Source organism: Podarcis pityusensis, assembly GCF_964106645.2.
Source record: "Podarcis pityusensis genome assembly, chromosome: 6".
Lineage (NCBI taxonomy): Eukaryota > Metazoa > Chordata > Lepidosauria > Squamata > Lacertidae > Podarcis > Podarcis pityusensis.
Genome location: NC_138030.1, coordinates 47,988,533 through 48,012,192, shown reverse-complemented (window position 1 = coordinate 48,012,192; position 23,660 = coordinate 47,988,533). Strand labels below are relative to the sequence as shown.

The 23,660-nt window shown below is 46.1% G+C and overlaps 1 protein-coding gene across 1 annotated transcript in view; it reads right to left on the bottom strand.

The window, feature by feature from the left end:
- LOC308479723 (copine-5) overlaps positions 1 to 23,660 on the bottom strand; it is a 97,865-nt gene that overhangs the window by 34,182 nt on the left and 40,023 nt on the right. Inside the window, exons 8-9 of the mRNA XM_081010544.1 lie at positions 13,670 to 13,711; positions 6,565 to 6,640 (exon numbers count right to left, since the gene is read on the bottom strand). Of these exons, the coding sequence (XP_080866670.1) occupies positions 6,565 to 6,640; positions 13,670 to 13,711 (118 nt within the window). The remainder of the gene's footprint in view (positions 1 to 6,564; positions 6,641 to 13,669; positions 13,712 to 23,660) is intronic.

Here is a 23,660-nt window from a genome sequence, read left to right as displayed (position 1 = left end):
AGCACAAAGAGAGGAGAAGAAAAAATACAATGCCCACCAGCTAATCAACCCTACCTACAGAACAGGGGACACTTGACATTGAATATAGGAGCATAGCTTTGGTCCATCCAGCTCACAATCTGTCTACACTGAGTGGCAGCTGCTCTCCAGGATTCAGGCAGGGAGTCTCTCCCACCGGGGACTGATCCTGGGACTTTCTGCATGCAAAGCAGATGTTCTAGCACTGAGCTATAAAACATCCACATCACATTTAAGAATTGCTTTGAGCCAGAATGAGAGAATCTATCAAGCTGATCCGCACTTTTGCTTCCTAACACACATGATAAAAGAGGCACTCCCACTCCTGCTCCTCGCTATCTGGAGACAGAGGCAATAGGAACAGATAAGGTTACCTCAGGTACTTTAGATGTCAGCTGACAAAAGCGCTTAAATTATCCAATAAATCAAAGCTAAAAGGAAAACCCATAGTGGATTCACAAGAGTTACTGCCAAGTGCCTCCAGCTGAATTGGCGCTACAGATATCCAAGGGATTCTTGCAGTTGCCTTTCCCTAATAGAGATATTTGGCATGAAGATATAGCTTGACGGAAGTGAGTTTCTTTGAGGCCAAAGCTGCAATCCTATGAGCCCAGCTGAACTAAAAGAAACATACTTCCAAGTATGCATGCAGAGATTGCACAGTCAGTTGTCCACAGTGAGCAAGCACCACGATTCAATTAAAATTGTGATAGTGCACACAGTTTCATTTGCTGGTGAAGTGCAGTCCTATGCCTGACAAATGGGGCACAGCCATTGGGGCTCAATCCATTCCCCCCCCCACCCTCAGCCCTGGTCTTATTAACTGGTGCAGGGTTGCCAAGATACTGCAGGCATTGCTACCTTCCTACCCCACCAGAGTGATACCTCTGCACTACAGCAGGGGCACCAAGATTTTGTGACACAGCAGCATTAATATCTCCTGCTCTTGGCACTTGAGCAGAGTCAGGTTTAGCCCCATTCCTCAGTTGCTGAGGTCTCATGATGGGGTACTTTAAATGCTCCCACCTGCCCCTGAGCTTCGGCTGGGTTTTACCAGGGGCCAACTTTTTTGTGTGGCAGAACTTCTTGCCAAGAGAGGTTCAGCACAAGTCATCTCTGCTCGTTTTTAGATGACTGTAACAACTCGGACGGAAGGAAGACAAAGTCCCTACCAGAGAGGAATGGCAAGCTAAGCTGATGGACTATGCTGAAATGGAAAAGCTGACTGGAAAATTCAGGAACCAAGAGGACAAAAACTTTAAAAAAGAATGGGAAAAAATTATAATGTATCTAGGAGACCATTGCAAGCAGATGGAAACATCAGCAGGGTTTTAATCTCACTTGTAATGTAACAGATACCATGGATAATTTGGATTGACATAAAATATAGAGTATGGAATAATAGGCAGTTGTAAATGTTGATAAGGGACGCGGGTGGTGCTGTGGTCTAAACCACTGAGCCTAGGGCTTGCCGATCGGAAGATCAGCAGTTCGAATCCCCGCGATGGGGTGAGCTCCCATTGCTCGGTCCCAGCTCCTGCCAACCTAGCAGTTTGAAAGCACGTCAAAGTGCAAGTAGTGCAAAGTGCAAAGTACCCAGCGGGAAGGTAAACGACGTTTCCATGCACTGCTCTGGTTTCGCCAGAAGTGGCTTAGTCATGCTGGCCACATGACCTGGAAAAACTGTCTGCGGACAAACATCGGCTTCCTCGGCCAGTAAAGCGAGATGAGCGCCACAACCCTAGAGTCGTTCACGACCAGACTTAACTGTCAGGGCTCCTTTACCTTTACCTTTAAATGTTGATAACAGAACCCATGGAGGGGGTGGGGTGAAGTCGTGAGATTCAATCTCTATATATGTATATGCATTTGGATTGTTATAATTTTATATTTGTAAAATCAAATAAAAACTATTTTTTTAAAAAAATAGATTACTCTAACAACTGTATTTTTTCAGACAGGCCTTTCAAATCTGAGATTCTTGGCCAACAACATCTCACTGATGTGTCTGACATTTCTATTGCGATACTGTGGTTTTTTTTGTCTGTATACCACTTTGTGATATTTTATATAAAACTGTGGTTTACACAAAGTTTACACAAAGTTTAGTAATAATATCATTGGTGATGATGTAGCCTATTGGCATTCACCCAGCACAAGGTGAGATCCTGTGAGCTTTTTGCTGATCCAATAGGGCAAGGGGAGGGAACTTCAGGGCCATACACTAAATATAGCCCTCCAGGCTTTTCTATCTGGTCCTCAGGATCCTCTCAAGGTCACAAACTTTCATGAGCCACACACCTCACCAACCCTGCTTTGCATCCTCCTCAAGTTTTTTCACCTGGCCGGAAAGTGACCTTGAATTCTGATAATACCCCCTGTTTACCTGGATGGAGCATGGAGGGGGTGTGTGTAGAAATGAGCCTGCTGTCCAAAGGAAAAATTTACATTTCCTGTTCCACCCACCACTGGTAAAAGGGGAAAACCAAATTTTCAGAGGCAGGCCTTTTTGCACATAGTTATAGGCAGGGATAATTGCTCAAAAAAGAAAGGAAAAGGAAGAGAGGGAACATAACACGATCACTATAGTATAGGTTATTTCTCTAGAAGGCCGGTGCAGTAAGTTATTTACTGTACTGACGATTGATGGTGTCAGAAATAAAACAGACTCATTTTTACTGTTTGCAAGTAAAAGGGCACATTCCTAATAGTGCCATTTAGAGTATATTGGTTTTTTTTAATGGAAACGTCTTTATATAAAGGATGTTATATAATAATAACAACCTGAGCAATCTATACCCAAACTTCTGTTTCCAAGCTCCATTAAATAATGTGCATTCCATAACGGAAATCTGTAACTGCAGAGGAATAAAGGAAAGCAAGAGGCTGCATACAAATGTTCAGTTAAAAATAATCTCAGCCAAAAAAAGAAGGGGTGGGGGGGGGGAGAAAGGCTTTAAAAAGATTATTTCACAATGCATCCAGCAAAACTCAAAATCTTTGTGAAAGAGTTGGCAAGATGCTCCTCCTTTTCCTATTCTTTGCATGTGTGCCCTCTGATATAAGAGTAATGTTGGAAATAATTTCTTGAATCTTTTTTCTATTTATTTGGTATTAACTTGAAGTATTAACTATATACTTGAATCTATTGTGCTGAAGAAATTAAAGCTTATCTCCTAGTCTTCAGACACGACTCTCATTTGAGAGGTTGCAATGAGCAGCACTGTAACATATTCCCCCTTTTGCCATACCCTACAGAAGTACAAGTTGCTTGCAGAATTTTTGTTTATATGATGCAAACACAAAATCAACATTGCAGAAAAATGGGGGGAGGGGAAATATTTGCCTACCAATTCCAACCCCATTGGGTCATTTTATTTAGCGAAGTAGCAGTTGTAAGTCACTTAAAAGAAGAGACCCCTCCCCTGCTTCCCTTAAGGGGGTGATCTCACAGTCTCTATGAATAGCAACAATTTTCTCTGTTGAAATTCAACCTGCTACAGCAATGTAGTACCTGCTCCCTTTCTAATTTTTTTTTAGAGCTGATATAGAAAGAAAGAAAGAAAGAAAGAAAGGGTGAATTCAGGTGTGCAAAACTGACCTTTTTCTGTGTGTACAGTAGAGATCAACATACCTAAAAAAATTCCTTGCACAGCTATCTTTCCCCAAAACTCTACCTTCCATGGACATTAGTCAACAAATGATCACATTTAATTTGTTTAACTTGTATAATAGGCTACTAAAAACCAGTGATGTATTAATTCTTAGTAGCCTGAGACCCAGTCATTCAGTGCATACATCTTAATCAGATTTTCTGGGTCCAGTACTGTTAAGTATAATTGCTTAATTGTACATTGAAATGGAAAATGAGTCTGAATGTGTATTGCTAAAGGGGAATGGAAAATTCCACCAAAGCTAAGAAGAGCTCTCTGGGTACCTAAACAGGTTGATAATTAACTGTTGATGTATCTCTGCTGGCTGACTCACATGGTGTTTAACTTAAGATCACATGGGAGGTTATTCAGTTGCAAATCCCTATTTTGGGTGTGTGAGTTGTCTTTTCTCTCAAGTCACAGAAGACAAAGGTGTGCAAATGAGTCTCTTCTGGAGAGAAAACAGCCTCCAGGCGAATGGACTCTGTGGGAGAGAAAGAGGTCTGTTTGTCAGCTCTGATTGTAAATAGTATTCAATATTTGTAAGAAGCTGAACCTGTGCTTGGACAAGATGATATTATGCATCTATTTGGATATATCATTTATTACTTTAAATCAGTCTGAAAAAAGTTGTGTTAGTAAAGGTTTGAAACTATATTTTGGCTCTGGACAATATTTATTCCAAGAGGAGTCAGTTTTTATTCAACTTATTGCTTCAAGCTGTGCAATATTAATATCTGCAATATGTACACTGTGTGTGGATTGGGTCCTCTGTCCCACTTGCAAAAGAGAACACAAGTATTTGCAACACTTTGTGACACATGCAAATAAGTCTGACAAACAAAATTCTAACATGTGAAGCTTTTCCTGTAAATGTATTTCCACACTAGAAAAAGCTTAATTTGTTGGATTTCTGCCTGCCACACAGCTGCTAATGACACAAGAACCCTGCTCTCCCTTCAATGCCATTCCTAAACCATGCAAACAAGCGTTGTGAGTTGCAAACCAGTTATGTTACTGGTATAGGTCTTTCATCAAATGATCTTAGGCTGACAATACAATATTCAGAGCAAGACCAGGAAAGGTATTTCAGATGGCAATGTGTGTGTAAAGATATTTAAGGTTTACAGCAACCAGATGCCCACGCTTGGATAAATTCAATATAAAAATTGTTAAAAATAAAGCTTTGTATTCTAAGAGCATGTGTTGCGGTTATTTATTATTTATACCTCAGAATAACTACAGCAATGTTATCAGCACAGGTCAACCAACCCTTTTTGTTTTCTTGAGCAAAAAGCATATGAGTCTCTGTCATGAATATACCCATTTTAGTTTTATACCAGCAGCAACAACCCATCCCAAAGTATCCCACCATCATGGGTAAGAAAGCAGCTAATCACCACTGTGCCAAGCACATTTCCCTAAAAACGCACATACCAGAAGGCTAGATAGTGGACTACATTGCAGTACTACTACTCTCTCACACTCTGCCCCCTGTAATATTACTATAGCAACACTGGGCTACTTTGCAGGGGTGATGTAACCCACACTTTCTCTGCCACAATACCCACCCCTCTTGCAATATAGATATGTGATTGATTTCATGCTTACATACTCAAAAAACAAAATAGTTTGCATGAAATTAATCCTTGGTTAGGAAGAGCAATAAGCTCTTGTCTTTGCTGCTTCCCTTTGCTTTGGGGTGGACATGCTGTTGCCCATTTGCAACTATACTCAAATTCTGGATTTCTCTATTATTTTCTTATTGCAACAATCTCTTCTTTACCAGAGAAGATGGGAAAACAGCTTCAAAATAAGCACTTAGTCATTTCAAAATGAACCAGGAAGTCCTTTCTCTATTGTCTGAAGAAGGAACTTCCCTGAGCAATTTTGGGTCTTCCCTTGGGCTTGTATGACTCCAAATTTCTACCTAGCAATTATTACCTAATGAGTTACCTGGCCACTTTTTTGCTAAACACACTAAGGTGGGAACAGTCTCATATCTCACAAAGCAATTGTTTCAAATGGTGTCTGCACATTTTCTTTCATAACTTTTGTTCCAAAAGGGTTAGATACTTTTCACAAATGAAATTTAGAACCCGGATCTTGTTCTGGTTCTGGGCCCCATGAAGATGTATGGCCTGCAGACACCTCATCAGCTCTGACCTTCATCCTTCAAACTCCATCCCAAACAGAGTTTTTCTCCTGTCTCAATGGCTATCCAGATAGAGGGACTCATTCAAAGCTATCGTTTTATTGATACAATAGTAGTAGGATGGGATGTGAGCATCTCAGTTGCCATGGCTACAGGTACTACCTTAAGATATGCCAAATACAGCCCGCTATCTGTTATATGATCTCTAGGGTCACGGAATCATTCACAATAGCATCTAAATTGGCCTTCGCCAACCTGATGCCATCCAGATGTTTTGGCATACAACTCACATCAGCCCTGACAGCATGGCACCGGTTGGGTGAATGCTGGTCTAAACCCTTCATTAAGTGCCAAGTTCAGTAGAAAGGCTTAAGTACAATAGCGTGTTGAAATTCATGAACACAGTTATAGTTAACACAAACACACCACCAATCTCAAGTTAACACACACAATACTGGGGGCAGAAAATTGCTACTGAGCCTGTAGCACTAATAAAGTTAAAGGACACAATCCTTTGGGGAGTTCAACTGAGAAGGCCCAAGTGAAGTGAATGGGAGCTGCTTTTGCACAGCTTCCATTAATCTCAATGGGACTTACTTAGGAGAACAGCATAGTAGGTTGTGCCCCAATAAGCTCTGAGTGCCTGGAAGAGGCCCCTTTTCTCAAGAAGCTCTCTGGAGTCAGTGCCAAGAAGGCTTCTGCGCTGATATTTTGGGGACAGCTGAAGAAGTCACTCACCTCATAGACATTAAATTGGCTTTGTCCTCGTGCCAATTCACGGTAGCTGGTCGTAAACTCCCCAATGAAGTCGTGGCTGTTAAGTGGGAAAGAAATTGCTATGAACAACACTATAGAACAAAGGTTCGCCCATTCCATCACCTCCTCTACTTGACAGGCCTCTTTTTTTAACTGAATAATAATGATGATCCCAGCAAATAAGTGACAAGATCCCCTTCTCATCCCTGCCACACCCACCTTTCATTTTCCCAATGTGAATCTTACACATGTGGCCCTGGGATAAAAAATGTTGTTGTTTACATGATAGGGGGAAGAATGTACTCTGCCAGTACAATGCAGCCAACTGCATAAGCTAAATTCCTTTTTACTAAATGTGTTGATTAATGGGAGAGGGGTCGTATTTTGCATAAATTGTTTTGTTTCCTGGGGATCCTCAAAGAACCTCAAAGCATTTCACAGACCTGCAATACACAACACTGCTAAATTTCTTCTATCTAACTTTGGTTTCAGTCCAGCTCCTCCTAGCCAGAAAGAGTAAAAAAACACACCCCACCTGTCAGGGGTTCAGGAGCAGAGGCAAGGGCAAGGGAGGAAACAGAGAGCGAGGGAGAGGAGGCAGAAGAAAAGATGAGTGATGACGACGACCCGAGATCTCCGAGTCTTTCCAGTGAATCAGAAGATTCACAGAAAGGAGCACCAGTGGCCAGGGCAAGGGGGGAGCCTAGGGGGACACCCCAGGAAGATAGAGCCAGAGGGGACTCAGAGGGGAGCAGTTGGAAATCAGGACCAGCGTCACCGCCAGAGAGCAGGGAAGAGGAAGGGCGCCAGGGATCGAGCGCTGGCAGCTCACAACAGGGGGGAGGGCACGAGTCAGGAGTGGCCACACCTCCATCGGGGAGCGAAGAAACGGTCAGACGGAAGGTGGAAGGTTGGGCGCGCGCGCCAAGTTCAAATGCACAGGAAGGTGGCGCAGTAGGCAGCCCGGAAAGGGAGCCAGGTCCTAAAGCCCGCCGAAAGGAGGGAGAAGAGTCAGGGGGGTCAGCATCAGCGTCAGAGGAATCCCGGAAGGAAGAGACCCCGGGGGGCAGAGGGACCCAGAGAAGAACAGTCAGGCGGAAAAGGTGGAGCAAGGCTAGGATATTAAGTTGGTGTACAAGGGGCGGAGACTCAGATGGAGCTTCGCCGATCTAACCATTAGACGTAGGGTTGCACGCAGCAGCTTGAGAATGGAAACTGTAACTCAATAAAGACTTTTATTTAATGATCGCTGGCTAGCGTGATCCTCTGTGAGCTAGGATCTGGAAGCAACTCTGACAGTAAGCTCCATCTCATAAATTGTGGGCATCTACAGCCTCGCGGAGAGGAGAGAAAGCGGGTGCCTACTAGCGAGCTCACGAACGGCAGACAACATGACGGCCGAACAGCAGATAGCGGAACTCAGAGAAGCAGTGTCGCGACTGAATGCCGAGGCTCTTGCATCCAGGAAGAGGGAGGAGGACGCAGCTGCCGCCTACAGGGATCTCCAGGTCAGGTTGGAAGTGCTTACGAAGCAAGGGCAACTGACACCCAAACCGGAGGGGATTGGGTTGGGGAGACGAACAGGCGGTCTGGTCTCTCACTTCGATGGGAATTTGCAACAGTACCCCAACTTTAGAGCAGATGTAATGTGTGCACTGCAACTGCTGAACAAAGACTTTAGAGATGAGCAAGAGAAGGTGGGATTCATCATGTCCCATTTGCATGGAGATGCTAAAGCATGGCTGCGCAATTTGTGGAGAGATAAGGATCCGGCGCTCCAAAATGCGGATGCCTTTATTAAAGCGATGGATGGGTGCTTTTTATCAAGCATTGACGTGGATCTTGCTCGGCAGCAGATACATGGACTGAAGCAAGGGAGGGCCAGCGTAAGGCAGTACCATGCCCGCTTTTTCGCTTTGGTCAGTGCTCTGGAATGGGACAGAGATTCGGCTCCTGTAAGAGACCTGTTTTGGGAGGGATTGCACGGCTCGGTTAAAGATGAAATTGCGAGGGGGGAGAGACCCCGGACCACGCAGGAGATCGTTCAGAGGGCGCTGGCGGTGGGGGTGCGGCTGGAAGAACGTCCGTGGAGCAGTGGCGAAGGGCGTGGAGGGCGCGAACCAGCCAGGGGCTCCTCCTTCCTTCCCAGAGAAGCAGCGCGTGCGCAATCCACGCCTCCGCCAGGAGGAGGAGCGGAACCTATGGAGGTTGGAGGTGCAAGGGCTCAGTCAGCAGCCAGAGCCCTAGCACCGGCAGCAGTGAAAGCGAAGCCTCCTAGAGGGAACAGGAAGTGTTACATCTGCGATGATCCACAGCATATGGCGAAAGAGTGTCCCCAGAGGCTCCACAAGCACACTGCAGCCTCAGCAAAGGTAACTGCAGCAACGCAGCAAGGACAACCACAGCAGGGAAACGACGGAGTCTGGTTGGAGGAAGAGGCACTGGGGCCCAGCCAGACGTGTCAGTGAAGCAGTCCCCAGAGATTTTACAGCCCATGGACCCCCTCCCGCCCAAACCAGTAGTGAGGCTCACCGCGTCGCTCCAGCTGCCCAATGGAATCACCATGGACGTGCCAATCACCATTGACTCCGGAAGCAATGCGGACTTTATAGGGCAGGACTTTGTCGACCGGCACGCTATACAGTTGCTGCCTGCCACGCTGCCCCTGCAGGTTGTCACGGTGGATGGCAGGGAGCTGCTAGGGGGGCAAGTGGTGAAGCAGACGCCACCAATGGTGATGCGACTTGGGAATCACAGGGAAATCATCAGCTTCAATGTCACTCAACTATCGGACACTCCCATTGTATTGGGCATGAGTTGGCTGGACAAGCACAGCCCGACGCTGGCTTGGTACCAGAGGCAGCTGACCTTCGGCTCTTCCTTTTGCGCTGAACACTGCATCGTGCCCAGGCAGGAAGGAGAGGAAGAGGAGTCACAGCGGCAGCTAGGCACGCTGCAAGCGGTTCCCCACAAGTACGCAGAATTTTTGGAGGTTTTCTGCGAGAAGGAGGCAGACAGGCTACCCCCCCACAGACCATATGACTGCAAAATTGACCTGCTGCCGGGGGCGGCGCTGCCCAAAGGGAAGCTGTATTCCATGTCTGAGGACGAACTGCAGGAACTCAAGGAGTTCATAGATCATAATTTGGAGCGCGGTTTCATCCGAGAGTCCAAGGCAGCGGGGGGCAGTCCGGTATTCTTTGTTAAGAAGCGGGACACGCCCCAAAAAAGACTTGTAGTGGACTATCGCATCTTGAACAGTGTGACCAAGCCATCGGACTTCCCCATGCCCCGAATCGACGACCTCCTCGCAAAGGTACGGAAGGGCAGAGTGTTCACCAAGTTGGACCTGCGAGGGGCATACAACCTCATTCGCATGCGGGAAGGAGATGAGTGGAAGACAGCCATGTTCACGCCCCTGGGCACCTACGAATATAGAGTTATGCCTTTTGGATTGCAAAATGGCTCCCACGTTTTTCAAGCTTTCATGCATCACGTGTTGGCGGGGCTCCTCTACAAGACGTGCGTCTGTTTCTTGGATGACATCCTGATCTTTTCGGAATCGCAGCAGGAGCATGACAGACACGTCAAGGAAGTGCTGAGCAGGCTACAGCAACATAGGCTTTACGCCAAGCTGGAGAAGTGCCAATTCGACGTGACGGAGGTGGATTTCCTGGGCTACAAGTTGTCTGATAAAGGGCTCGCCATGGACAGCGCCAAGGTCCGAGCAGTGTTGGATTGGAAAAGCCCACGCAACCGGAAGGAGGTCCAACGGTTTGTCGGCTTCGCGAACTTCTATCGCAAGTTTATCAAAGGCTTTGCGATGCAGACAGCGGCCATCACGGACACGCTCAGCTCCAAGAAAAAGAAGTTCATCTGGACAGAGCAGGCGGAGCAGTCCTTTCAGGCACTCAAGCGTCTCTTCGCGTCGGAGGAGCCGTGGGAGCAGTCCTGCTGCAGAAAGACCCGCAGGGGGTTTGGAGGCCGGGAGCGTTTTACTCAAGGAAGCTCAGCAAGTCCGAACAGAACTACACCATCTGGGACAGGGAGTTGCTGGCCATTCATGCAGCGTTCAAAGCGTGGAGGCACTTCCTGATCGGCGCCAAGCACACGGTGCAGGTCTGCACGGACCACAAGAATCTAGAGCACTGGCGCACGGCACAGTTCCTGAACCAGAGGCAGATACGTTGGGCTGAGTTCTTTGCGAATTTCGACTTCCGAATAGAGTATGTCCCGGGGGACACCAACATCATGGCGGATGCTCTCTCCCGTAAGCCACAGTATCTGGAGGAGGCAACGCCAGCGGCCGCCATGCACATCTTCGCACCGACAGTGTGGGCGTGCGCGGCGGCAACAGTTGACCTGGATGCGGTGCGACGAGCGTTGCAGGATGACTCCTTCGCGCAAGCAAAGATGGCAGAGGTGCACAGGGGCACGGCAGCGACCGACGAGTTCCAGCTGCGAGATGGTTTGCTCATCCGTAAAGGGGCCATCTACGTGCCGGGAGACGAACTTCGCGCCAAGGTACTGCAGCAGCTGCACGACGCGCCCACTGCCGGGCACTTTGGCAAGGAGAAGACGGTGGAATTAGTAGCCAGAGACTTCTGGTGGCCCGGAATGAGAGGGGAAGTCGCGGACTACGTGGCGAGGTGTGACACCTGCCAGAGGGCCAAACCAGTGCACAGACCGCCGGCCGGACTGCTGGAACCGCTGCAAACTCCGTTCGAACCATGGGAGAGAGTGGCCCTGGACTTTGTCACGGATCTGCCCAGCTCGAGGGGCAAGACGGCTGTGCTGGTGGTGGTGGACTTGTTCTCCAAGATGGCACATTTCATTCCGTGTGCGAAGGTGGCCACGGCGGAACAAACCGCCAAACTGTTCATAGACCACGTGTTCAAGGTTCACGGTCTGCCGCGGTCTATTCTGTCCGACCGAGGGCGACAGTTCATCTCGAACTTCTGGCAGAGGCTGATGGGCTTCCTGAACGTCAAGATCAACCTGGCGTCGGCTAGACACCCGCAGACCAACGGGCAAGCGGAGCGGGTCAATGCCATCATGCAGCAGTACCTGAGATGTTATGCGAATCAACAGCCTGCGACGTGGGTGGATTACCTGCCTCTCGCCGAGTTCGCCTACAACAACACGAAGCACGTGTCCACGGGGGTCACGCCGTTCTTCGCCAACAACGGGAGGCACCCCAGAACCTTCCCGGGACTGGAAAGAATGGGGGAGGGGGAGCCGCAGACAGCAGATGCGTTCGCGTCGGAGTTGCAGGAGGTCCACGATCAGCTGCGGCGGCACCTGGAGCTGGCTAAACACGCATACAAGGTACAAGCGGACAAACACAGAAGGGTTGGCGAAGAGATCCATGTGGGAGACTGGGTCTGGTTAGCAGCCCACGCAGTGCCGGCCAGGTCGTTGGCGAAGAAGAAACTAGGGCATAAACAACTGGGGCCCTACCAAGTCGAAGAACAGGTCAACCCGGTGGCTTTCAGGCTGGCTCTTCCGGAGGGTTCCAGAATGCATCCGGTGTTCCACAGATCGGTGCTCACTCCCTACAAGGCACCTCACAGGTTTCAGGAACCAGGAACGGCACCGGGTCCGCTCCGAGAGAGAACCGGGCAAGGGGGAGTGGCACAGGAGGAGCGCTTCAACGAAGTCACGGAGATTTTGGACTCCAGATGGGGGGAAGAGGGGGTAGAATACCTTCTCGCCAAGGAGGGCACCCCGGCCAGTGCCAACAGCTGGGTGCCGGGCTACGCTTTAGACGAACCTCTGCTCAAAGAAGAGTTTCATGCCCTCTTCCCACATAGGCCAATGCCAGCAGACTTTTTCGACGACTGGCTTTTCACGCCCACGCTTTCAGCCAGCACGTTCCGGGGGTTCGACTCGGACGAGGAACCGACACGAGACGCCCGTTCCCCGGAGGGGTCACCCTCGGGATCTGCTTCAGAACCCTCGTATTGGTGGGATGATCGACCAGAGGAGCAGTTCCGCAGAAGGTGGCTGGAGGGTCCAGGACGAGCAACGTCTCCAGAAGGCAACGAGGGAGAGACGGACATGGACGTTTTCGGGGACGACCCGGGTTTCGAGCACGGCGGCACAGAGATGGAAGCGGAGGTGACCGTCGTCAACGAGAGCAGGGAGGAAGAACCGGAAGACTTCGGATGGCGGCCCGCCACGGGAAGCGAACTGTATCCGACATTCGTCCCCCTGACACGGCAGCACCCAGATCCCGCACCGGAAGGAGGGGAGGGGGGAAGAGGGGGCTTCGAGGGGGGGATGGATGTCAGGGGTTCAGGAGCAGAGGCAAGGGCAAGGGAGGAAACAGAGAGCGAGGGAGAGGAGGCAGAAGAAAAGATGAGTGATGACGACGACCCGAGATCTCCGAGTCTTTCCAGTGAATCAGAAGATTCACAGAAAGGAGCACCAGTGGCCAGGGCAAGGGGGGAGCCTAGGGGGACACCCCAGGAAGATAGAGCCAGAGGGGACTCAGAGGGGAGCAGTTGGAAATCAGGACCAGCGTCACCGCCAGAGAGCAGGGAAGAGGAAGGGCGCCAGGGATCAAGCGCTGGCAGCTCACAACAGGGGGGAGGGCACGAGTCAGGAGTGGCCACACCTCCATCGGGGAGCGAAGAAACGGTCAGACGGAAGGTGGAAGGTTGGGCGCGCGCGCCAAGTTCAAATGCACAGGAAGGTGGCGCAGTAGGCAGCCCGGAAAGGGAGCCAGGTCCTAAAGCCCGCCGAAAGGAGGGAGAAGAGTCAGGGGGGTCAGCATCAGCGTCAGAGGAATCCCGGAAGGAAGAGACCCCGGGGGGCAGAGGGACCCAGAGAAGAACAGTCAGGCGGAAAAGGTGGAGCAAGGCTAGGATATTAAGTTGGTGTACAAGGGGCGGAGACTCAGATGGAGCTTCGCCGATCTAACCATTAGACGTAGGGTTGCACGCAGCAGCTTGAGAATGGAAACTGTAACTCAATAAAGACTTTTATTTAATGATCGCTGGCTAGCGTGATCCTCTGTGAGCTAGGATCTGGAAGCAACTCTGACACCACCTTTTTAAACAAAGGAGTTATAAATGCCACTTACCTGCCATCTCGGTCCCAGTCATATACCTCCACCTTTATAGTTCTGGAAAAGATGACATTAATGGTCATTCCCAAAGCAAGCTGCCATCCCTATTGCTATCACTTCAGATTCTTTCTCTCTGTGGAATTCGTTGGCAAGAAAAATGTCAAGCTGTACACGAGAGATAAAAGTTATCCTTCGCAGAAAACCTGGGGGAAATGAGCCCCAGTGGGATTTTGGTGATATTAAAACCGCACTGCTTTCTTTCTGTGGCAGGGAGTTTCCTGTGTGGGTCCTGCAGTAGCACTTCTGAGCCATTTGGGAATGAGGTTTCTGTACATTCATATACTATAGTTCAGGCAAGTCCAACAGGTAGATTGTGATCTACCGGTAGATCACAGCACGTCTGCAGTAGATTACTGGTAGATCATTGGCTCCCCCCAAAGAAGCTGAACAACTGTGGCTCCCCTAAAAAAAGCTCAACATTTTACCTCCTCCCTGAAAAAACTCAACAACTTTGACCCGAACCCCCCACAAAAAGGGGGTAGATCACTGCCAGAGTAGATCTCAGTCTCTTGGGAGATTGCCACCCCTGCTATAGTTAAATGAGCATGTGTTTAAGCTGATGGGCTGTGTACACAGATACAGTATCTCCAAAGCACATTCAGAGCACATTCTTTCCCTCAAAGAATTCTGGGCACTGTAATTTGTCCCTCACAGAGTTACAACTCCTAGCAACCTTTAGAAAACAACAATGTCCAGAGGGGGGAAATGTGCTTTGAATGTGCTCAAAAGGTATAGTGTGTACACAGTCCTGGCTTTCAATGTGTTAGGCAATTTGTTGTCAGGGAGTGAGGTGGGCAAGATGCCCTTTCTTCTAAGCCCTTTCAGAATGCGTCCTGACAAGGAAAGGAGCCAGAGACCCCCATTTTTTCCATCCCCAGTAGCCTGTCCACCCATGAAAGAGAGTGAAGAAGCTGCCTCAGCCCCTGAGGTGGTGTCCCTACAGGCCCTCTCCCCCCTGCATTCATCACTGGCAGAGTGCAGCAACTGCATTAATGCCAATTTCTGGTGACATCTTACAGGATCTGGCTGAAATCTCACTTGTTTTCATGGAGAGTGACAGATCTCGTGAGACTTCGGTGAGATCTCACCAGAAACCCGTCCCGATGCCAGTGGTGCTGTCAGTGGTCCGACAGAGCAGGGTGGCACTCCCCATCTTGCCTCAAGTGGCGAAAAGGGGACAAACCACCCCTGGAGCCATACTTGGATAAGTGAAAAGTTGGGATATAAAAGATTCTGATAAATAAGCAAATAAACTGGCTTTGCTTTGTCTTTGAATAATGAAGAAACGTGATTGGATACTGCCAGATGAGCTCTCTAGGCTTTATTCAGTTGCACCAGGAAAGAGTTTCATCTTTGGTTAACAGATGGACCCACTGTGGCCAAGTTTGCAAACCCAGCGTCTAAAGACTATTTTGCTTACAACGACACCAGCTGTTCTCATTACTCCGAAGAAGGCAGTGGAGATGCTGGCCATAATCACTTTCCTCCTACTGTCCCCCTTCCTATGCTAAGTCCCTAGCCACTGGGTTGTTGTCAAGAAATGCCCTTGGCTAGCCAGCTTCTTAAACTCCTGTTAGAAGAGTGACAGTGATTAATTCACCCGTGGCTCCATGCATGTTGACAGGTGACAGGTGAAGTCTCACGGGCATTGGGGAGAGCGGAGAAGTCAGATTACTCTTTCAACTCCAGTTGGAGTTCATTTGCAGAGAATGTGCTATGTCCCCCCAGTGACTTTTGCAATTGCTGCCTAAATATTTTCACTCCCTCTTGAAGCTTGCCAGTCTGCAAGCTGAACGGCTGCACTAGCCAGCAAGTTATAGAAAAGGAATGAGTGGTAAAATATACAGCAAAGCCAGTCTTTCATCAACGAATAAATAAGAATTCCTAAAAGGCCATGAAAAGTGGTAGACAGCAAATAACAATAAACATACCCATGAAGATGAAAGAATGTCTGATTCCTGTTGTGTGGGGACTAATGGATAGCCAATGAATGTGAGTTCTATGAATCCTTATGTTGGCTAAGAGACTGCAAGGTTGGGAGGACACACCTGCCATCTTTTGCCCAGTGGTTTGAAGATCTCACTCCCTTTTCTGTATATGATCATACAGTGGTACCTCCGGTTATGAACTTAATTCGTTCCAGAGGTCCATTCTTAACCCGAAACCATTCATAACCTGAGGTGCGCTTTTGCTAATGGGGTTTCCTGCTGCCGGCTTGCCATGGGTATGCGACTTCCACTCGTATCCCAGGGCAAAGTTTGTTGGGAAACGCCCTGGGGATGCCCCTGCAGTCCTGAACTCCAAGCTCCGTCCAGTATGCGCAGCTCTCGAAAAGGCATTTCCCTTCTTCTCCAGTGAGCTTCAGTGACATATATCAAATGATATATGCACACTAATCTTCTAGCATGACACAGCAAGAAGCGTGAGACATCGTAGAGCTAATCTACGCACAGTGGTACCTTGGGTTAAGAACTTAATTTGTTCTGGAGGTCCATTCTTAACCTGAAACTGTTCTTAACCTGAGATACTACTTTAGATAATGGGGCCTCCTGCTGCCACAGCGTGATTTCTGTTCTCATCCTGAAGCAAAGTTCTTAACCCGAGGTACTATTTCTGGGTTAGCACAGTCTGTATCCTGAAGCGTCTGTGACCCGAGGTACCACTATATTTATTTACATACTTTGTACAGACAAAGGAATCATGGTGCTCGCTCTCTCCAGCTCCGAGAGGAAACAAGAACAAGTAAAAGCAAAAGTACAGTACAATAGTACCTACAGTGGAAGAGATAAGACTGTCTTCCGCTCCCACACTCCCCAGACAGGCATGTGATCTACACCAATCTCAACTGCAGCATCGGAGATGTGAAATACTAACAAAGTTTGCTACAGGAGCATCTACTTCTGGGTTAGTGGAGCTCGTAACCCGAAGTGTTTGTAAGGAGGACATAACCCGAGGTTCCACTGCATGGCTTATAACCCCCAGTTTTGTTTAGATACCTACCTGAACTGCCTACCATGTTTAAATCAGAACTGATAAAATATTCTTTTTGTGCTAATGTCAGCTGGCTGGCAATATTTCTTTTAAATTATCACTAGTTTGATTTTCTCTTCTTTCTTTCTGCTATATTCACAAAATCTTTTGCGAAAACCATTTTTCTAAAAAGTTGAAAGAATCTTCACAAAAATATTCACGAACTTAAGGATGGCAGCAAATGAGAGATGCTGTTATCTCTTGGCGAGCTGGGAGCAGAGCGCAGAAAGCAATCAAGGCAGCCAGTGGTCTGCTACATTCCTATCTCAAATCACTCCAAAGCTCTGCTGAAGGACAATATAGAAATCTTTTCAATAATAAAAGTATCAGAGGTAGGGAACCTTTGTACAGCAGGCTACATTCCATTCACGTAGAGCTTTCTACAAACACCTATATATGTCCATAGAATCAGAGAATTGTAGAGCTAGGAGGGACCTCAAGGGTCATCTACTTCAACCCCCTGTAGGATCTCAGCTAAAGCATCCATGACAGGTGGCCATCCAACCTCTGCTTTAAACCCTCCAAGGAAGAAGAGTCCACAACCTCCTGTTCCACAGTCAAACAGCTCCTACCGTCTTATCCCCAACCCAGTCAAGCAAAAAGCATTATAACAGTTCAAACTTCAAACTGGAGATTTCTCGCCTAACCAATGATGAGGGCTGTCTATGGGTTGCAAAGTCCAATGGGACAGCACTGATAATCACCTCTTCTTGGGTTGAGAAGTGCTGCTCTGTAAAGGTAAAGGACTCCTGGACGGTTAAGTCCAGTCAAAGGTGACTAGGGGGTTGCGACGCTCATCTCGCTTTCAGGCCGAGGGAGCCAGCGTTTGTCCACAGACAGCTTTCTGGGTCATGTGGCCAGCATGACTGAACTGCTTCTGGAGCAATGGAACACTGTGATGGAAACCAGAGCAGCGCACGGAAATGCTGTTTACCTTCCTGCCGCAGCGGTACCTATTTATCTACTTGTACTGGCATGCTTTCGAACTGCTAGGTTGGCAGGAGCAGGGACAGAGCTCACTCCATCACATTCCTTCACTCTGATGTGTATCGCTACTTGGACAGTTAATCTGTGTTTATAGTACCCAGAATGGAAAACGGCAGTTTAAGCCCTAAAAAACAGGCAGATACTCAATTTAAAGCTTGCCAATTGGTAACATCAGGACACACATTCTCTTTCTTGGGTCTCTATGTGCATTTGCTATTCCCTTCTACAAATGAATTCCTTTCAGTCTCTCAGATTTTAGAATTTCACAAATTTCTTAGAACAGAAGCACACACTATTTTTTAATGTGGTAAACCCATGAGCTTATATTGTCTTATCAGTTTAATACCCTCTAAATATTTCACATTTCAAAAGAGCGACACTCGGGTGTATTTATTAACACCCCTATTCTCACACCAAAGATCGCTGCTAGACATCCCTCCCTACACAATTATACCTTGTTGAAGGCTCTTCTCCACCTGACAGGAGCTGTGTTCTGCAAAAGCCTGATTTTTATTTTTTTGCACTGATTTAGATGCATGCTCTTCGGATTATATGGTGGAAAAAAACATGATGGTCTTATAGAGCTTTGTTCCATTCTGGTTGGTGGAAATTGCAGCATTGCGTCTCAAGCAAACAGTATTTTCTGCCATCTTTAACTTGTTCATCTGCTTCTGAGCAAGTCCAAACAAATTATTAAAATGACTCCCACCCTCTTATCCTTGCAATTCCTGCATTGGATCTTTAATTAGTTTGTTTCGACTGCTGCGTGGGCCTTCCCCACCCCCACCCCTCATTTTTAGGTGGTATATTTTTAGCTTTAGTTGCCATGGAAACATATGACACTGGGACCAAGCTAGTCACCGATCAAGACAACAAATGCAATCTTCTCCTCATTCTGTTTCCTGATTGAAAGTGTGCTTTCAAATATTAACCTTTTATTCTTCCAGTGGTTGGAAATGACAGCAGGTGTTGGCTGCAAATCCTGGCTACTTACAGGGTAGGTGTTTGTATAGAAAGTCACTACCAATAGCTGTATTTAGAGCTCTCTCATATCTGCTGTCCCCTTGATTCCTGTTTTTATGATCATCATCCATGTGTGGGACTGGAACTGCCCAGCTGATAGGAACAGGCTTACGGTACATCCGTACTTGCAGAAGTACAATCGAATGTAGTGGAAGAAACCCTAAAGAAAAGTGAGGGAAGGCAGTTCGATGAAGACTGAGCTGCTCCTGACTGTTGTGGGGCAGGGGTGGAAAGTTGGAGGTGGAATGTCTTATCTTGGAAAATGCCATGGCTAGCTGACTCAGATCCTGAGCAGGAGCATACTGAAACCTTCTGTTGCAGGTCTCTTCTTGTTGCCTTCCAATCTTCATTAGCAATAGCTTCTGCAGCTCTCTACCCATCCTCCTCTACATCAGACTCAAGCTGACAAAATGTGCTTCAACTCCATATATTTTATTCTCTGTGGGAAGCAGATTGGTGAAATGGGTGCAGTCAGCATATCTCAAAGACCTCCACTGGCTCCCAGTATGTTTCCGAGCACAATTCAAAGTGTTGGTGCTGACCTTTAAAGCCCTAAATGGCCTCGGCCCCATATACCTGAAGGAGCGTCTCCACCCCCATTGTTCAGCCCAGACACTGAGGTCCAGCGCTGAGAGCCTTCTGGCGGTTCCCTCAGTGCAAGAAGTGAAGTTACAGGGAACCAGGCAGAGGGCCTTCTCGGTAGTGGTGCCTGCCCTGTGGCACGCCCTCCCATCAGATGTCAAGCAAATAAACAGCTATCCTATTTTTAGATGACATCTGAAGGCAGCCCTGTTTAGGGAAGTTTTTAATGTTTGAAGTTTTATTCTGTTTTTAAGGTTCTGTTGAAAGCCGCCCAGAGTGGCTGGGGAACCCAGCCAGATGGACAGGGTAGAAATAATATATTATTATTATTATTATTATTATTATTATTATTATTATCATCATCATCATCAGGAAATGTACTTTGAATATGCATTAGAGGTCTAGTATTTACATAACTTCATTGCCACCCTAGCAGAACTCAGATACCCAAACCATCTGAAGGCAGCCATGTTTAGGGAAAATGCTATTTCTTTTTCAATCAATACCAGTCATCCTGAAAGATGAATGCTTTAAAAAATGGCAGAAAGAGATTTTAAGATTTATCTGGGGGGGCAAAAGGCCAAGGATAAAACATAAAATACTTACAGATGTAAAAGACAGAGGTGGGTTTGCCCTCCCAGACCTTAAATTGTATTACGAATCTGCTTGTTTGGTATGGATCAGGGACTGGATGAGATTGGACAAGCAAGAGGCATTAGAACTAGAAGGACATGACAACAGATTTGGGCGACTTCCGGGGTTAGCGCCATCGGTTATGGCGGAATTCCTCTAAATCAGAGGAACCCCCTCCGTGGAAATTGGGTCTGGTCGCCGCGGCGAAGGCGGAGACCCTTCAAAAATCACAGGCGGGTGAAGCCTGCGAACGTGGGATTCGGCAGGCACCATCAGTGCCTCCCCTACTCGTGGGGAAACCCGTTTTCGGGGATCTGGAGCGAAGTGGGGTGAGTGGCACGGTGCTTTGAATCGACTGCTACCTCCACGGAGTGAAGCCGCACAGCCGTTGCCGGAGAGCGCTGACTTTTTCCTGTTGACAATTGGATCTAAAAGCAACTACCCGTGAGTAAAGCGAAGAATTGGAGTTTCAAAAGTCGAATTTGGCAACGAACGGGGGGAGGTTTAAAACAGGAAGTCCGCCTCCCTTCTTTGTAAATAGTCGGAAGCAAATAGGCTTAAGCTAAAGCCTTGGAAAGTTTACTTCAAACGTCTAAATTACCAGCACTAAAAATAGCGAACCCCCCTTTGGAAGCAGGAGAAGGGGGGGGGGGGAGTTTTTGGACAATATTTGCCTGCTAAAAGAGAGGGAAAGAAGCTAAATTTCCATCGCTCAGAACCTGGGAATGGGCTACCATTAGCAGTTTTGATATTTGTGGACGCGGAGAAAGCTTTTGACAACATTTCCTGGAGCTTTATGAAGAATAATTTATTGGGGATGGGGGTGGGTCAAGGTTTTGGAAACGGTATAGGTGCAATTTATTCAGAATAGAAGGCCAAATTAATTGTGAACAATGTAGTGACGGAAGAATTTAAGATTGAGAAAGGAACACGACAAGGTTGCCCAATCTCTCCATTGCTTTTTATATCGGTCTTGGAGGTTTTGTTAAATATGATTAGAAGGGACCAACTGGTAAAAGGTATACAAGTGGGAGCCAAACAGTACAAATTGAAAGCATTTGCTGACGATTTAGTATTGACTTTACAGGAGCCAGAATCCAGCACTAAAAGAGTATTAGAACTAATTCAAGAATTTGGTCAGGTAGCAGGTTTTAAGTTGAATAAGACGAAAACTAAGGTTTTAGAGAAGAATCTAACAGAGATTGAGAGAGATAAGTTTCAGAAGGAGACAGGATTGACACTGGCTAAGAAAGTGAAATATTTAGGGGTTAACATGACTGCTAAGAATGTGAATTTATTTAAGGATAACTATGAAAAATGTTGGACTGAAGTGAAAAAAGATTTAGAAATATGGTCAAATTTGAAACTATCGTTGTTAGGCTGAATTGCTGTGATAAAAATGAATGTATTGCCAAGAATGCTGTTTTTGTTTCAAACACTGCAAATTTTGGACAAAATGGACTGTTTCAAGAAGTGGCAGAGAGATATCTCTAGATTTGTCTGGCAGGGCAAGAAGCCTCGTATAAAATTTAAGATATTAACTGACGCTAAAGAAAGAGGTGGATTTGCCCTGCCCGACTTAAAACTTTATTATGAATCAGCCGCTTTTTGCTGGCTGAGAGAATGGATGCTTCTTGAAAACACGGATGTTTTGGATTTGGAAGGTTTCAATAATGCATTTGGTTGGCATGCTTATTTGTGGTATGACAAGGTTAAAGCACACAAAGCGTTCAAAAACCATATTGTAAGAAAAGCACTGTTTAATGTTTGGATAAGATATAAGGATTTGTTAGAAAATAAAACCCCAAGATGGTTGTCACCAATGGAAGCAAAGGCTCAGAAAAAACTCAATATGGAGGCCAAATGGCCGAAGTATTGGGAAATTTTGGAACAAGAGGGTGACAGATTAAAACTGCAGAGCTTTGAAAAATTAAAAAACAGAGTACGAGATTGGCTCCATTATTATCAAATAATGGAGGCATATAACTTGGATAAAAAACTAGGCTTCCAGGTGTAAAAATCAAAATTGGAAACAGAATTGTTAGACCCTAAAGTTAAGAATTTGTCAAGAATGTATAACTTGCTGTTGAAATGGAATACTCAAGATGAAATGGTTAAATCTGCTATGATTAAATGGGCACAAGATGTTGGACATAATATTATGATGGCTGACTGGGAACAGTTATGGACTACGGCATGTAATGCCTTAAAAGAGAATTTAATGAAAATGATTTACAGGTGGTACATAACACCAGTCAAGCTCGCAAAAATCTATCATCTGCCCGATAATAAATGTTGGAAATGTAATGAAACTGAAGGTATATTCTTTCACCTTTGGTGGACATGCCCAAAGATTAAGGCATTCTGGGAGATGATCAATAATGAAATGAAAAAGGTATTTAAATATACCTTCCTGAAGAAACCAGAGGCCTTTCTCCTGGGCATGGTCGGCCAATTGGTGCCAAAGAAGGATAGAACTTTCTTTATGTATGCTACAACAGCAGCAAGAATACTTATCGCAAAGCATTGGAAGACACAAGATCTACCCACCAGGGAAGAATGGCAGATGAAGCTGATGGACTACATGGAACTGGTGGAAATGACTGGCAGAATCCGAGACCAGGGAGAAGAGTCGGTGGAAGAAGATTGGAAAAAATTTAAAGTATATTTACAGAAACATTGTAAAATTAATGAGTGTTAGAAGGATGCTGGAATGAAGTTATATGGTTTTAGTAGAAATGTAACAAAGAATTAAGTAAAAGCTGATTGATAATGGGCCAAAACGAAAAAATTTAAGGTTAGACCGTTAAGATAAATTATAGAACAAAAATTGAGAAAGATGGAAAGAATTTGCTGAAATAGTGAATTGAACTAGAATACAAAAAAGGGAGGTGTGAGGAGGTCGATGAAACAAGTAAAGGAAAGGTAAAGATATGGAATATTGGATGTGTGTTTTAGTCTTTTTGTTTCTTTTTATTGTATTGTTGTATCGCTTCTCTATGTTTTTCTTTTTTATGTATTGTAAGGTACGTTCTGGAATATTTTTTTTTTATTGTTGTCTTCTTTTCTTTTTTCTGTAATCTTTAAACTTCTAATAAATATCATTTTTTTAAAAAAAAGACAACAGATTTGGTTGGCATGCATACTTCTGGTACGGGAAAGGGAAGATTCATAGAAGCTTTTACAACCATATAATCAGGAAATCATAAATGAGAGTATGGGAGAGATATAAAGACTTATTGGAACAAAAGACTCCGAGGTGGCTTTCACCACATGGAGCATTACTGCTCAAACCACTTGGAAAGAAAGGAAAATGGCTCACATATGCTGATTTATTAAAGGAACATGATGAAAAATGGAAATTAAGAGATTATGATGAGATCAAAGACCACTTTCAGAGTTGGTTGCATTATCGACAACTGCATGAAACATATAAAGAAGACTGTAAGAAAGGATTTAGTTATACTAGATCTAGGTTTCAAACGGAAGTGATAGAAGGGAAAGTGAAACTACTGAAGGTCGCATATAGCATACTATTAGAATGGGAGACGAAAGATGAAGAGGTAAAAGCAGTTATGATTAAATGGGCACAAGATGTAGGTCACAACATTATGATGGAGGATTGGGTTAAATTATGGAAAACTGACTTAAAATTTACAGATTGTTTCCTATTGAAGGAGAACTACATGAA